At 41.7% G+C, this 16,374-nt stretch overlaps 1 protein-coding gene across 3 annotated transcripts; it reads left to right on the forward strand.

Moving 5' to 3' along the window:
- Window positions 1-551: 551 nt before the first annotated feature.
- LOC311100267 (SWI/SNF-related matrix-associated actin-dependent regulator of chromatin subfamily B member 1-like) lies at window positions 552-15,266 on the forward strand. Of its 3 annotated transcripts, XR_014609820.1 has the most exons (10): window positions 552-700; window positions 2,456-2,567; window positions 2,700-2,808; window positions 3,201-3,338; window positions 8,309-8,436; window positions 8,833-8,999; window positions 9,161-9,351; window positions 13,108-13,239; window positions 13,899-14,062; window positions 14,210-15,266. XR_014609820.1 is itself a non-coding variant. In XM_084141111.1 (9 exons), the coding sequence occupies exons 1-9, from the start codon at window positions 617-619 to the stop codon at window positions 13,936-13,938; spliced, it is 1,101 nt and encodes a 366-aa protein (XP_083997237.1). In that variant the 5' UTR covers window positions 552-616; the 3' UTR covers window positions 13,939-15,266. The 3 variants fall into 3 exon arrangements, 2 of the variants coding, with proteins under 2 accessions (XP_083997237.1, XP_083997238.1); XM_084141111.1 differs by having other exon boundaries at window positions 13,899-15,266; XM_084141112.1 differs by lacking the exons at window positions 13,899-14,062; window positions 14,210-15,266 and having other exon boundaries at window positions 12,082-13,193.
- The last annotated feature ends 1,108 nt before the right edge of the window (window positions 15,267-16,374 follow it).

Here is a 16,374-nt window from a genome sequence, read left to right on the forward strand (position 1 = left end):
ATCCCCCTGTCCCCCTCAACAGACATTTACCCTGCCCACACCCCAATGGACATTTATCATTGTTAGTGTTAATACGTATATATTTTATTTATATTCTTTATTATTACATGTATTTTTATTTTTTTCACTTTGACCTGCATTGTTGGAGCTCGTGGTTTAAGATGTACACCTTCAATCATGTACATGTGACTATTAAACTTCTAATCTAAAATCTTTGATGATTTTGTTCAGGAGAATTTTACTTTACCTACCTTTTCCCAAGAGTACAGTAGACAGGGAAGAAATGTAGTAGTTTATGAGGGGGGAATATGAGGAACATTGATTCAAATAAATTAAATTATTATTGGAGGAATTACTGATATAAGCAAAACTGTCCCAAATTGACAATCGCCCAAAGAGTAAGCTGACACTTTAACAAATGCACAGCTGCACAAGTTGTATTAGACCAACAACAACACTCCACAGAAGTGATACATGATCCCGTAAGAAAACGTTTGGCTGAAATTGTATTACACCTTTGTGCGCGCAGAAGTGACGCTTTTCAACACGCCCATTTGAGCATGCGTTGTGCAGCTTTGTTACTGTTAGCTACTTAGCTTAGCTATCTATTGTGAAAATGGCGTTAAGCAAAACCTTTGGCCAGAAGCCGATTAAATTGCAGCTAGAGCAAGATGGAGACTTTTACATGGTTGGATCAGAGGTGTGTATGAGCTGTATGCTAACGGAAATATTTATCTAGCAATACAGCATTTTGGCCATCAGCCTGCGCCATTGTTGTCTGTCATGAAAGCTAGTTAGCTAACGTTAAATCTCATAGCTAGCAAAACATACCGCTTTGCAGAATGAATAATGTCTAGCTAGTTGTCGAGCACTGTCAAGCTCGCATGCAATTACAGTGTAGTCTAGGATGTCTATTGTTGTAGTAATAAGCACAAAATCAAGTGACCGTACTATTGACCAATGCAATGCCAATGTGGACAAACTGCTTACTAGTTAACGTTAGCCAAGTCAGTTATTGTTGTGACTTTGTGTGGTCTGGAGTTGTGCGCTGGGTGGTTCTAACAAAAACACATGACAAATATGAAAGGGACGAAGACGAGAAAGTAAGTACGCTATACAGAGTCAGTGCCAATACCATATTTACAATGCGCAGGGATACTGGCGTGGGAGAGGTAGACATGTATAGAGGTAAGGTGACTAGGCATCAGGCTATATGATTAGACAGCCGCGAATATGATGATTGTATGTGCGTGTGATAAGTCATTATTAATGTGTCTGAGCAAATGAAGTGTACGTGAGTCAGTAGAGTCAATAAAATATCCTGATGGCAGGGAGCTCGGCCACAGTGATTTACTGGGCTGTCCGCACCACTCTGTAGAGCCATGCGATTGAGGAAGGTGCAGTTGCCATTACCAAGCAGTGATGCAGCCAGTCAATATGCTCTCAATGGTGCAGTTGTATAACTTTTTGAGGGCCCATGCCAAATCTTCTCAACCTCCTGAGGGGGAAGAGGCGCGATGAAGCTCTCAATCCGATGTGGATGGAGGCGTGCTCACCCCCGTTTCCTGTAGTCCACGATAAGCTCCTTGGTTTTACTGACGTTGAGGGACAGGTTGTTGACCTGGCACCACACTGCCGGGTCACTGACTTCCTCCCTGTAGGCCAAGGGTTCCCAAACTTTTTTTGGCCTACGACCCCGTTTTGATATGACATTTTTTTGGGTGACCCCATCATGTGAAAAAAAGTTCTGTAATCAATAGCCAATATTTACTTTTGTAATTTGGGCTATGACAGTCTATTACAAATCAGTCTGACAGCATTTTTTTTTTTACAGTATTTAAATCTGAAGACGTGACTAAAATGCATCAGAATGGTATTGGGAAGAAAATAAAATTATCGTTGATGATATTCTTGTCCCCCAGTCTGATTTAGTGCCTGGTCTTGTCCACTCGGTTCTAATGGCTTGTGGGCAGAGTAGAAGGAAACAGTACATACGTGTTCCTGAGTGTCTTATCTTTCAGTGATGGGGTCATAATACTTTGTAGCTTAAACCTTTCAAAAGATAGAGCCACATTTGTAGGAAGAAAACAGAAACCGGTCTGTTTATTACAACCGCATCTAGCGGCTACCGGAAGTTACTGACGTAACCCCGGTTCTATGAACCAAGTGCAAATGTTATCTCGTGACCACGTTTTCTAATCAGGTGACCCCCACATGGGGTCGCGACCCCTAGTTTGGGAAACCCTGCTGTAGGCTGTCTCATCGTCGCCAGTGAACAGGCCTACCACCGTCGTGTCGTCAGCAAACTTGATGTTGGTGTTGGAGTCGTGCGCGGCCACGCAGTGGTAGGTGAACAGGGAGCTACATGAAGTGTAGGGTCTTGGGGTTGTTTCTGGACTGTCTGGGCCCTAAACTCTGTTATCGCAAAAAAAATGACTCTCTTCCTTGCTCTCAGGTTGGAAACTACCTGCGTATGTTCAGGGGCTCTCTGTATAAAAGGTACCCATCACTCTGGAGGAGGTTAGCCTCAGTAGAGGAAAGGAAGAAGATTGTAGCATCATCTCACGGTGAGTGATACTCTTGCCAGACACATTATCTTATGAAAACTGTCTTTTATTGTTTTTCACACAGCCACTTAGCCTATAAGTCCAGACAGCAAGGAGCACTCTAGGATATTATTAACACAACACAACTTTTAGCCACAAGTGTGACTCTGCTGAAGGCGTCCGAATGTGAAGAGATCTTTGAGGGGAATGATGAGAAGTACAAAGCGGTTTCCATAAGCACAGAGCCACCGGCGTACCTCAGGTAATGCCTCCCTCTTATCTCACCATGTAGTCTTCTGCGTAAGGAAAGAACTGAGTGCTGCTAGTGCATGACAATATGATTCATACCAAATTTTGGGAGCATGCATGCCAAAACAGCATTTTCAAGCTACCTACAGGCACCTTAAAGGAAGATTCCACTTAAAAACTATATTTTGGTATTTGTTTCATTATGCCACTGTTGATACAGTCCCAAAATGTTTTGAATATCAGCATCACGTTTTCAAGATATAGAACTTTCAAAGTACAGAAAGTGTCACAGTGTGACGCGCTCTGTTTGCGTAGAGCCTTTTAGAGTGTGAACCAAGCCAAATGGGTTTTGTTCGTCATATGTCCTCATGTCAAAAGTCCCTAGTACTTCTCTGTCCATCCCAGGGAGCAGAAGTCAAAGCGGAACAGCCAGTGGGTCCCTACGCTGCCCAACAGCTCCCACCACCTGGATGCTGTGCCATGCTCTACCACCATCAACCGCAACCGCATGGGCCGTGACAAGAAGAGGACCTTCCCCCTGTGGTGAGGAAAGTAAACCCACATTGGCCAGTAGCTGTGTCTGTATTGATACACACACACTGAGTGCGTGTGTGCCATTTATATAGATGGACCTGTGCCGTTTCCTCATAGAACAATACACATGCGTCTTTCTATAAACTAGGGTACCAGTGAGGATTTCCTATGCTGGACAACTTGTTACAGTTGTTGATAAGTCATTGATAATAATAATCTGCCAATTTGTTTAATGTCATTACCTTAAGATATAAGGGGGAACATAGATCTATTCCATAAAATTCACGAGTTGATTTAAAACCTATGTTTAACTTTCTCATGGTTGGTGTCTTGACGGATTTGTTCTGAATCCTGTGACTTAAAACATTACTTTTCTGTCCTTGCATTTATGGTAAAGCAAGTTGACGTTATATAATATATTAATCAGTAAATTAGACATTGAACTTGAACCCTGTAAGAATCCTGGATCTAGCTGTCGGACAGTTTTTTTTGTATCTATACTGAACAAAAATATAAACGCAACATGTAAAGTGAGCTGAAATAAAAGATCCCAGAAATTTTCCATATGCACAAAAATCGTATTTCTCTCATTTTGTGCACAAATTTGTCTACATCCCTGTTAGTGAGCATTTCTCCTTTGCCAAGTTAATCCATCCACCTGACAGGTGTGGCATATCAAGAAGCTGATTCAACAGCATGATTATTACACAGGTGTACCTTGTGCTGGGACAATAAAAGGCCACTCTAAAACGTGCAGTTTTGTCACACAACACAATGTCACAGCTGTTTTGAGGGAGCGTGCAATTGGCATGTTTACTGCATGCAGGAATGTCCACCAGAGCTGTTGTCAGATAATGTTTCCAACGTTGTTTTATAGAATTTGGCAATACGTCCAACCGGCCTCACAATCGCAGACCGCGTGTAACCATGCCAGACCTCCACACCTGGCTTCTTCACCTGCGGGATTGTCTGAGACCAGCCACTCGGACAGCTGATGAAACTGGGTTTGCACAACCGAATAATTTCTGCACAAACTGTCAGAAACCATCTCAGGGAAGCTTATCTTGGTGCTCGTTGTCCTTACCAGGGTCTTGACCTGACTGAAGTTCGGCGTCGTAACCGACTTCAGTGGGCAAATAGTCACATTCGATGGCCACTGGCACGCTGGAGAAGTGTTTATGGATGAATCCCGGTTTCAACTGTACCGCAGAAGTATGGCGTTGTGTGGGCAAGCGGTTTGCTGATGTCAACGTTGTGAACATAGCGCCCTATGGTGGCGGTCGGGTTATGGTATGGGCAGGCATAAGCTACGGACAACAAACACAATTGCATTTTATCGATGGCAATTTGAATGCACAGAGATACCGTGACGAGATTCTGAGGTCCATTGTTTCAGCATGATAATGCATGGCCCCATGTCGCAAGAATCTGTACACAATTCCTGGAAGCTGAAAATGTCCCAGTTCTTCCATGGCTTGCATACTCACCAGACATGTCACCCATTGAGCATGTTTGGGATGCTCTGGATTGACGTTTACGACAGTGTGTTCCAGTTCCCGCCAAAATCCAGCAACTTCGCACAGGCATTGAAGAGGAGTGAGACAACAGGCCACAATCAATTTATTTATTTCAATTGACTGATTTCCTTATATGAACTAACTCAGTCAAATCTTAGAAATTGTTGCATGTTGCATTTATATTTCTGTTCAGTGTAGATCTCAGAAATGCAGTGTTACTTCGTAACGTTTCGTGTCTCCTTATGTTACGTGGTGGAAACGGTTTTCATGGGCACACACATCTGCCCAAAATTTAGCAATTGCAAAATAGAACGCTTCTAACCGAACGTCACCATCCCTTGATACTTAAAACTGAAATTGATACTTTCATTAACGTGGTTCTTCAAGAATTATGTGTAATACTTGTTGGATGCGCATTTGGTGTCAAGCGGTTTAATTACACCGTGATAATTTCACACATCATCATCTGATCCAGGAAGCAATTTTCTGAATGACAGTCAAGTGAGGAACAGCTGTTGTGATGGTACATGCAATGCTACAACAGCCTAAGTGCTGAAAAAAAGGTGTTTATGAATATTTTGGTGTCTCATTTGTTACGCCGGTGAAGATAGTTGTGACTGGATCCACGTTGGATCTAATATCCCTAGCGAATTTATGTTGATCATCTGTTGTAGTCTGCTTGATTTTACAGCAGGTAATCGTTAGATTTAACAGAAAAAGCATCAAGGTAATGAGTTCATGTTTTCATATGTTTTTTGGTCGCTTTCTCATTATTAAAACAGATGGTGAGGTTAATGCTACTGCTATTCATGGTTTTATTTTGTGATCCTGTGTTGGCCACATAGGCTATAGAAAAATTGGCATGCATCCAATTTATTTAGTCAGGCAAGTCTACATTATTCTCACATTTTGAATATAATAAGAATGTGAAAATCAATGCATTGGCAAGGCCTAAAAAAGGCATTATTCTTAGTGGTAATTGCCATTTATTTTATTTGGTTATGCTTTTTGCATGCTTTTTTTGGGGGGGGGGGTTTAATTAGGTTTAAGTGCCATGCTCAAGGGCACATCAACAGATTTTTCACCTAGTCGGCTCGGGGATTTGAACCAGCAACCTTTCGGTTACTGGCCCAATGCTCTTAACCGCTGGGCTACCTGCCTCACAATTGTATAACATTGAGGTCCTTGACAATTACAATTAAGTACTTGAAAATTTCCCTGAAAGTTCTTGAATTTGACTTGCCAATGTCTGTATCAACCCTGCTTAAAGGATGTATAGTCCAAGGCCTATGTTGTTGTAAGTGGAGTTATGGGCCAATTTGCATATATTCCTCTAAGTACACGTGGAACTGCATAAAAAAAATGAATTCAAATTGTTTCAAACGATTTTGAAATGTTGATCCCAATGTCACACATTGGCCCCATTTATTTATAGAAAGAACTACATTGAGAATAATCGCTGCAGTTTTCAGGCTGGGTTAGAAGGGCCATTTTGATGACTTGTGCAAAAGTGGCTTTGTACTCTTTTTCTCATTGAACGCTTTGAGGTACTTGCTACATTTCCCTTGTGAAAAGGAGCCTTTAGAAAAGGCCCGAGATGTCCACATTAGCGGATGAATCTCAGCTCTGCTCATCATAATGGCTCTCATCAGTGAATGGATGACTGCATCCTTAGTGTGGGGAAAATGAAGGAATGGTTCAGTCGCAGTCTGTTTCACCCTCCCGCTCACAAGCTATTTGGGGGTCAGGAGATGCAGCTTGAGACAGAGGTCATCCAGGGTCACTGGGACTCCCTCCTCTGGTTTTTAAATTGGTAGTTTCTCATTCATCATCAAGTGCTTTTCTGATGGTCTTCCAGAAAGCAAGCACTGTCTCCTGAAATGACCGTTTATGAGAACATCCTTCCCTCTCTCCCCCTTCCCACAGCCCACTTGTCTAGATAACAAAAGCATTTAATTGTGTCGCTGGAACATATCAAAACAGATCCGCCTACTCGGGCACTTTTTGCTGACCTTGAAAGATGAGGCTTTTATTAAGAGCCGTTGCCATGTTTTCAACAGTCACGGTCTCTGACCATAGCTCTTGTTTTCATGCCATCTTTGTTTAGTTGCGGTGTGTGTTTGTAACTAAGCTCCCTAGATGGTTTACGGTTGAGATAATAAAGTAAAGTACTTACTAAATGATGTTAGGATCTTGTTTATCTATCTAATGGTGGACAAGTTAGTTTAGCAATAGGACACCCTTGACTTGTGAAAAATGTAGGCCTAAATAACTGTCAATTATTTGAAGAAACAAAGAGCGATGCAAACTGTGGGTGAATGCTCCGTGATGCCTTTTTACCTTGTATAGCCTAAGATGCTATCATGCTAGTAAGGGTGATTGAATGATAGAGAATACAGGTTGTTGGAGACGGCATTAGTGTAGTGTTCCCGAGATGCTGGCTTTGTTAGGGCTTGGATGGAAGGCTCCAGGGTAAATATATTTTTTTAAATGTACGCACTCACTAACTCTGGATAAGAGCGTCTGCTAAATTACTAAACTGTAATAATAAACAACACTTGTTTACCCCTGAGGTCTACCTCTGTTCTGTGTGTTGGAATCCTCCTCACCAGGTCCAAAACAAATGTTACTCTTATCACTTTCCCAGCCAGGCAGTCAACAGTGTAATTGTCTCAAAGGCCCACACAAGTCAGCATGTCTGGCTCAAAGCATTGCTCTTTTTGCTGTGGTTTTGGCAGAGGACCCATCGTGTGAGGACTCTAGTGAACATCTCTGCTTTCTCTGGCGCAGATGTGATCTGTTGAACAGCGCATGTTGTGAATGCTGATCTCTGAATGCTAGTGTTGATGGACATTTAGTCCAGAAGATATCTTATAAATCAGTAGAGTGGACAGATGACTGAATCTTTCACTGTACACCCAATTTAGTTGAATTTGAATTATATTAGGATGCCCATTAGCTGAGGTCATGCCGTCCAATCTTCCTGGGGTCTAACACAGAACTAAAAATACTTTACTAAGAATGTGTAGGATACCAACCTGGTCCCATTCTATATGTGCGGAGCCAACTCTTCTATCGTTGTCAAGCCGTACATATGTTGGCATAAGAAATGAATGAACAATGAAAGCAGTTGGCTAAAGTACAAACAGCCTGGACCACCAGGCTAGTAGAATGCTGAGAGAGAGAGACAGAATTCCCCTGTGATAAACATTAAATTCATCATACATTCCAATTGGTGGCCACCGGTGTACAATGACGCTGATTGGATTCATCTTTTGTTAGCAATGTCCAGCTGAAGACGAGTATAATCTATATTAGGGGTAGATGTTACAGCCTGGTATTCACGACAAGTGTCTTTAAATGTCTCCAATAATGATGGGAAGACAACAAATGACGAACTACTTTTCGTAGGTTGTAGCGTAATCTAATACCTTGTCTTCTCCCCCTTTTCCCTCTGTGAAGCTTTGACGACCACGACCCGGCGGTGATCCATGAGAATGCGTCTCAGGCCGAGGTGCTGGTTCCCATTCGTCTGGACATGGAGATTGACGGGCAGAAGCTCCGAGATGCCTTCACCTGGAACATGAACGGTACGGCTCCACTTTCCATTCCCCTAGGCTGGAAGACTGCTTTGGAGTTACAAACTCTAGTTTGGGATGTTATTCTGAAGATGACCTATAAGGTTATATAATCGTTCCCCAGCAACAGCTTCAACAGCTGCACTTTGAGCCATATCTCAATAGGCTAAAGTGGCTTCCTTCCTATCCTAGTCTCATCTGCTTCATCTGCACTGATCTGAAAATACACTGGTTAGATGGAAGCAAAGTGATGGATGCCTACTAAGGAAAAATCCTGCTCTCAACAGCCTTGTTCTTTCACATCAGTGTGATTGTAGGAAAGTACACAAGGATAGGAAGCCACTGAAACTATTGAGATTCACCCCCATTCATTCTGCCTCCACTCACCGTCCTATCATGTCCCTCCAGAGAAGCTGATGACCCCGGAGATGTTTGCTGAGATCCTGTGTGACGACCTGGACCTGAACCCCCTGGCCTTTGTCCCGGCCATCGCCTCAGCTATACGCCAGCAGATAGAGTCCTACCCCACAGACAGCATCCTGGATGAACAGACAGACCAGAGGGTCATCATCAAGGTGGGCACACACAGTAACACTTCACTGCTGCAATGGGAGCACAGGCCAAAGGCTGCATCTCAATAGTAAAATCAAGGGTCTGCGTCTGGCCTGCGGCCCACCAGTTTGTCATAACATCACTCCTATACATACTGTATTTCTTAATTGGGTTTGTGTCTCAGCTGAACATCCACGTGGGGAACATCTCCCTGGTGGACCAGTTTGAGTGGGACATGTCGGAGAGGGAGAACTCTCCGGAGTCGTTTGCCCTGATGTTGTGCTCCGAGCTGGGCCTGGGAGGAGAGTTTGTTACCACCATTGCCTACAGCATTCGCGGCCAGCTCAGCTGGCACCAGAGGACGTACGCCTTCAGGTAACACAGATGCTCAATACATGCATATAAATGCAATATATGCATTTGCACAGACACAAACACACACACCCAAACAAACAAAAACAACACTAAATACACACGTATGGACACACAGACCAGATGACTCCCTCACACACTTAATGACGCTGATGGACTCAGCCAGAACCTTCACAGTTCACACACACGCTCCTATGCGTTGCCCAGTGTACTGTCAAAATGGAAAGTTGGAGAGTTAGAAATAACCGCACACGCATATTTTGCAACTCTTTGATCGGAAGGTCTTCGTCATGACACATACACATTTTCAGCCTAAATGCAGCATTCCCCATTCTGTTTTGTAGAATAGATATTTTAAACACTCAAGATGTAAGGTCGCCTGCATCATGGATAATTGCTGGATTAAGGCCAGAACACATTTAGTTCCCGCAATTAAAAATGTCAGTGTGATGTATTTTACTATGTTACATACCCCTTGACTTATTCCACATTTTGTTGTTACAGCCTGAATTCAATATGGATTAAATATATATTTTTTCTCACCCATCTACACACAATACCCCATAATGTTGGCAAATGTATTGAAAATGAAATACAGAAATATCTCATTTACATAAGTATTCACACCCCTGAGACAATACTTTGTAGAAGCACCTTTGGCAGCGATTACAGCTGTGAGTCTTTCTGGGTAAGTCTCTAAGAGCTTTCCACACCTGGATTGTGCAACATTTGCCCATTATTCTTTCCCAAATTCTTCAAGCTCTGTCAAATTGGTTTCATAGCTAGACAACCATTTTCAGGTCTTGCCGTAGATTTAAGTCAAAACTATAACACGGCCATTCAGGAACATTCACTGTCTTCTTACTAAGCAACTCCAGTGTAGATTTGGCCTTGTGTTTTAGGTTATTGTCCTGCTGAAAGCTGAATTAATCTCCCAGTATCTGGTGGAAAGCAGACTGAACCAGGTTTTCCTCTAGGATTTTGCCTGTGCTTAGCTCCATTCCATTTCTTTTTTATCCTGAAAAACTCCCCTGTCCTTAATTACAAGCATATACCCATAACATGATGCAGCCACCACTATGCTTGAAAACATGGAGAGTGGTACTCCGTAATGTAATGCGTTGTATTGAATTTTTCATAAACATAACCCTTTGTATTGAGGACAAAAAATGAATTGCTTTGCCACATTTTTTGCAGTATTACTTTAGTGCGTTGTTGCAAACAGGATGCATGTTTTGGAATATTTGTATTCTGTACAGGCTTCCTTTTTTTCGACTGTCAGTTAGATTAGTATTGAGGAATATCTACAATGTTGTTGATCCATCCTCAGTTTTCTCCTATCAAAGCCATTCAACTCTGTAACTGTTTTAAAGTCATCATTGGCCTCATGGTGAAATCCCTGCGCGATTTCCTTCCTCTCCGGCAACTGAGTTAGGAAGGACACCCGTATCTATATAGTGACTGGGTGTATTGATACACCATCCAAAGTGTAATTAGTAACTTCACCATGCTCATAGGCATATTCAATGTCTGCTTTTTCAATGTTTACCCATCTACCAATAGGTGCACTTTGCGAGCCATTGGAAAACTTCTCTGGTCTTTGTGGTTGAATCTGTTTGAAATTCACTGCTTGACTGAGGGACTTTACAGATAATTGTATGTGTGGGGTACAGAAAATCAAAAATCATGTTAAACACAATTATTGCACACAGTGTCAGTCCATGCAACTTATTATGTGACTTGTTCAGCACATTTTTACTCCTGAACTTATTTAGGCTTGCCATAACAAAGGGGTTGAATACTTATTGACTCAAGACATTCATTTTTATTAATTTGTAAGGATTGTAAAAACATAATTCCACTTTGACATTATGGGGTATTGTGTGTACACAAGTGACAAGAACAATCTAAATTTAATCCATTTTAAATTCAGGCTGTAACACAACAAAATGTGGAAAAAGTCAAGGGGTGTGAATACTTTCTGACGGCACTGTATGTGTTCTGTAAGATGAACTATATCTCACAGTGACATGAACATGGGGTCAGGTTGAGGCATTTGTATGTGTTGTGTGGTGTCTTAAGAGAGTGTATGGGGAGGGGTTTAAAAGTTGGCTGCCTGCCTATGACTCACAAATTGGGGTCTGTTAAGGATTTCAATTTCAAACACAGACAGCTTGCATCATGTTTACACAACAGAGTACATACACACACACCCTTTAGCCTTCATCCATTATTCACAAGCACGGGTACCATATGTTTTTCCACCAAAACAAAGACCTCATCCATAGGGAGTTTCCAGCCAACTAAACCCTAAAACGGTTCCTTTAGCGTATAATGGCGATCATTTTACATATTGAAATGTCTTAACATTGTACAGATTTTCCCCGACAGTGACACAGACATACAGCCTTGTTTGTATTTGTTTCTCATCACATCAGCTTGGCTCTGTTAATTTGGGACGTTTTGTTCACTTGGGCTGTTCCATTGTGTGTCACCTGCTTATCGAACAGTTGTGCTCAATTCCATTTCACCAATGGACATTTTCATGAAATGAACTGAAATCGCAAATGGAGAAATTTGTAATCGATTGCCAACCCTGATGCCAATGCTTTTGAGTCATTTTCAAGTCATTGATTGTGCGTAAATGAGGACTGAGGCGTTTTTCTAACATCATCAACATGCCTTTTTAATTATCTTTTCTACTCTCTCCCCCCACTTGTCTGTTTTTTATAGGTCTGATTTAAGGTCAATATGCTTTTGAATTACTTGAACTACTCCCCCTCTCCCCTCAAGCTAAACCCTCTACCACCCACGTTCTCTCACGATCTGCCCTGGGAAGCTGAGTACATTTACACTTTATCTCTCTCTCATCTGTTGACTTGACTTTGCAGGGCTCGTCCCCCCCCCCCAAAGTAAAACCCCCAAAGGCAACCCTATTTACTTGTTTTATGAATAAAAAAGCCTATGTTGTATGATATTCTGTTTCTGCCAAGTCAGGGAAACTATGTAGTTATCACTGTTGGTTGGTCTACAAACTGCACTCCACACAAGTTTCAAGTTTGATTAGTTATATGTACAGGGTACACATGGTATACACCGTCCAACAAAATGCTTACTTGCAGGTTCTTTCTAGACAATGCAACAATGATAAGAAATAATAAAAGATAAGAGGACAAACATAAAGTAAATGGCTCAGTAGAACACACAGAGAATGGAAGGGACAGTCAAGAACTGTGTGGCTTATTGTAACTATGTAAAATGGTTCCATTGGTGCCTTTATCTACTCTCCCAGTTCTTCATTTGTCAAACTGAAATTGCATGTTAGTTTAGAATCCCTCATACCATGGGATAAAAGGTATGTAAAATGCCGTAGTGGTTCGAGCAGCGTTTGCTTGATGGATGCTGTATGACTGTTTCATTGCTTTGGCTGAGTGTGCTAGTGGTGAATCTGTGCTTTTACTTATCAAGATGGCATCTTCGGGGGAAAAACACAAAAACATGATCGTCACACAATTTGATTATGGAATTTCCAAAAACCTTTTAAAAAGTTTGAATAAGTCACATCTCTGTCCGTTTGGATCAAGGGTATGTCTATTCCTCATCAAAATGGCACAAACTCACAAGTGTTGTTTTTCTCCTCCAAGATGCCTCTTATTTGCTCTCCCACTTCTTCAACACACCGTGACTGCAGCATGTCCCATCCCATCTGTTCCTTCATTTGCATCTCATTTCCTGTCTCCCTGATGTCATTTTCTGCAGTGAGAACCCCCTGCCAACGGTGGAGATTGCCATCCGCAACACAGGCGACGCTGACACATGGTGCCCACTGCTGGAGACTCTGACAGATGCAGAGATGGAGAAGAAGATCAGGGACCAGGACAGGAACACCAGGTGACAGAGAGACAGACAGCCTGGCATTCAAAACCTAGGTTTTTTCTCAATTCATCTTTCCATTTTTCCTCCATCTTCCCTCAACCTTCTCCCCCAATACGGGTGAGGAGATGGGATGCAAGGAATCACAGAAAGACGAATTGAGATGGAGCCTTACCCTACGACTAGCGCCCTCACCTCGTCTCTATGTCCACTGTTGTAGAATTGTTTAAAGGACTACTACACTCAAACTCTTTTTAGTATTTTGTTCATTAGTCCGCTGTTAATACAATCCCAAATAATTCTGCATGTCATCAGTCAAATTTCTAAGATTTATTCTTTATTGTTCTCTAATGTGAACACTTGACTGCTGATATGCACAATTTTGGGGGGACTGTATTAACAGTGGACTAATGAACAAAATACTTAAAGATTAAATGTTCAGGAAGAGACAACAAGATTCAGGTTTTTCCTTAAAATCAGACACATTTTATTTTGGACTGCACCACTCTGGTCTGTGCAAAACCAGTTATAATTTGGAATAGGGTATTTGGTCAGAAAAGTATGAAAACTACTGTCCTACATCATCAGATTTCCAATCTAAGAATCTTCTCTACTGTGTTGTATTTATGCCAGCCCATCTGCAACATAGGAACCTATTTAATGTGTTTTCCTTTCAGGCGCATGAGACGACTTGCCAACACTGCCCCTGCCTGGTAGAGAGAAGCAGCAATGAGCTACTACAGAGCCTCTAGTCCAGTGGTGTTTTTGGAACCGTGGCACACCTTGATGGGATATAAAATTCTGCGGCACACCAGAAATGTCCCTATTAATTTATTTTGTGGTAATGACCTCCATCTCATCTGATCCATACTGCAAATCATCTATTTTCTGTGACAAATGTTTATTAAATAGGGTTTATTTTAAGTATTTTCATAGTTTTCATTGTTCCTTACTCATGATGGTTCATTTGTGTGTGTACCCCTTTAAGAGCGTCCCGCGAATCTGCGCCAGAAAGAATAAAAGGTATGTATTAGGCAAATAGGTATTTAGTTTTGAACGGTCTGTGCTAGAGGTGCAACCACGGACACAAAGCCAAGCTCCGTTTGTTTCTATGGCAGAGGCTGTGGGATAGCTAAGCTCAGAGCCATATATTAAGAAATAAATTACTCTGGCTAAGCCTAATCAGACTTACCTGTGCTAATGGTTATCACAGACTAAGTAAAATGATACAAATGACTTTGCTCGTGATGCGCGCCCCTCAAATTATACAAATGTAACAGCCTGAGCACACTGGACTTGAAACAATGATACAGATGTAACAATGTACCATTTTAATGTATTATCTGACAGGCACAGGTGCTCCCAAGTCAAAATTCCAGGTACATTCCACAGGTTATGTTTCTAAGTGAGTGTTCAAAAAAAATGATCAAGGTTAGGAAACGTTTTGCGGCACACCACTGCTTCTAGTCAACTCCTATGGGCCCTCTGTGGACACACACACAAACGTGACAATAGACATTCCACTGGTCCCTTCTTACAGCCCCCATAATGTTAACTAACTCAATGCTTGATTGTTATACTGATCCAGTATCAATGCCACATCTCTACTCCCATGAATTAGAAAAATTACATCTGATCCCAGATCAGAGACTTTTCAAGGAGCCTTATCCATTTCTAGTGTTGAATCCCAATCCGTTCCCCTGTAGTGTTTCAAGCCGCTACTAATTTCTGATGAGATGATGCGATGTGGTAAATGAAAGGTGCCATGGGTAGAGTGTATGGGTCAGAATGAAATCTAGGCTTTGTCGATTCTATGGATTCACCATCTAAGTGAGCTCTACCTGGTAATACTGCTTTGATGCACTCATATCCCTCATGATAGACAATGCTGACTGACTTGATCATATCTGTTAATAGAAACTCAGACTCAACTCTTGCGAATAATGTAAAGTTATGTATTGTGCTTTCTTTTTGTGAAGGTGCTGATACTTTTAGTACATTTTTAGCTTTTGTTTCCTTTTCTTAATAAAATAACATAAACCAGACATTTGTAATGAAGATTCGATGTTGCTTTATAAAATACTTGTTGAGTCGGCAAGTTGCACAATCAACAGTGGGCTGTTATTCATTGTCACTGTGAGGTACTTCAAGTAGATACAGTGCATTCGGAAAGTATTCAGACCCCTTGACTTTTCACATTTTGTTACGTTACAGCCTTATTCTAAAATTGATTAAATATTTTTTCCCCCTCATCAATCTACTCACAATACCCCATAATGACAAAGTGAAAACCGGTTTTTAGAAATGTTTGCAAATTTATAAAAAAAACAGATACCTTATTTACATAAGTATTCAGACCCTTTGCTATGAGACTCGAAATTGAGCTCAGGTGGGTCCTGTTTCCATTGATCATCCTTGATGTTTCTACAACTTGATTGGAGTCCATATGTGGTAAATTAAATTGTATTGGACATGATTTGGAAATGCACACACCTGTCTATATAAGGTCCCACAGTTGACCGTGCATGTCAGAGCAAAAACCAAGCCATGAGGTAGAAGGATCCTTGATGAAACCCTGCTCCAGAGCGCTCAGGACCTCAGACTGGGGCAAAGGTTCACCTTCCAACAGGACAACGACCCTAAGCACACCTGTTTTTGCTTTGTCATTATGGGGTATTGTGTGCAGTGGCGATTGTTTTTGGTGGGGTAAACAAACAAAAATAAATGTTAGATGCATGCCAGCAAAGCCACTACACTACACAACACTAAAGTATACATTAATTGGACTATAACGGTGACCACAAACTGTTAGGGCCTACATAAAGCTGTCCCAACAGCAGTCCCAACACTTTACCACTGTTACGCCTGGCTATCAGCGGAGCCTTGTCTGGCAGCGAAACAGTTCATTCAGCCTCATTTACTGCCTTAAAAAAATATATAGCTGATATGGCTGACTTGCTTAAACAAATGTGGTTTCTACTGACAATTGAGATGTACAAACTATGGCGTAAGGGAACGACGAGCGGAGAAGAGGCAGTCTGTAATTTCGATTTAAGGCATTCATGAGCGAGCTAGGACCGACGTAGTCAATATAACGATTTGTTCAGCACTTTTGAAATGTATAGCGACAGAATTCAGAACATGGGCCGTTCT

The sequence above is a fragment of the Coregonus lavaretus genome, assembly GCF_964263955.1.
Source record: "Coregonus lavaretus genome assembly, chromosome: 24".
In the NCBI taxonomy this organism is placed as follows: Eukaryota; Metazoa; Chordata; class Actinopteri; order Salmoniformes; family Salmonidae; genus Coregonus; species Coregonus lavaretus.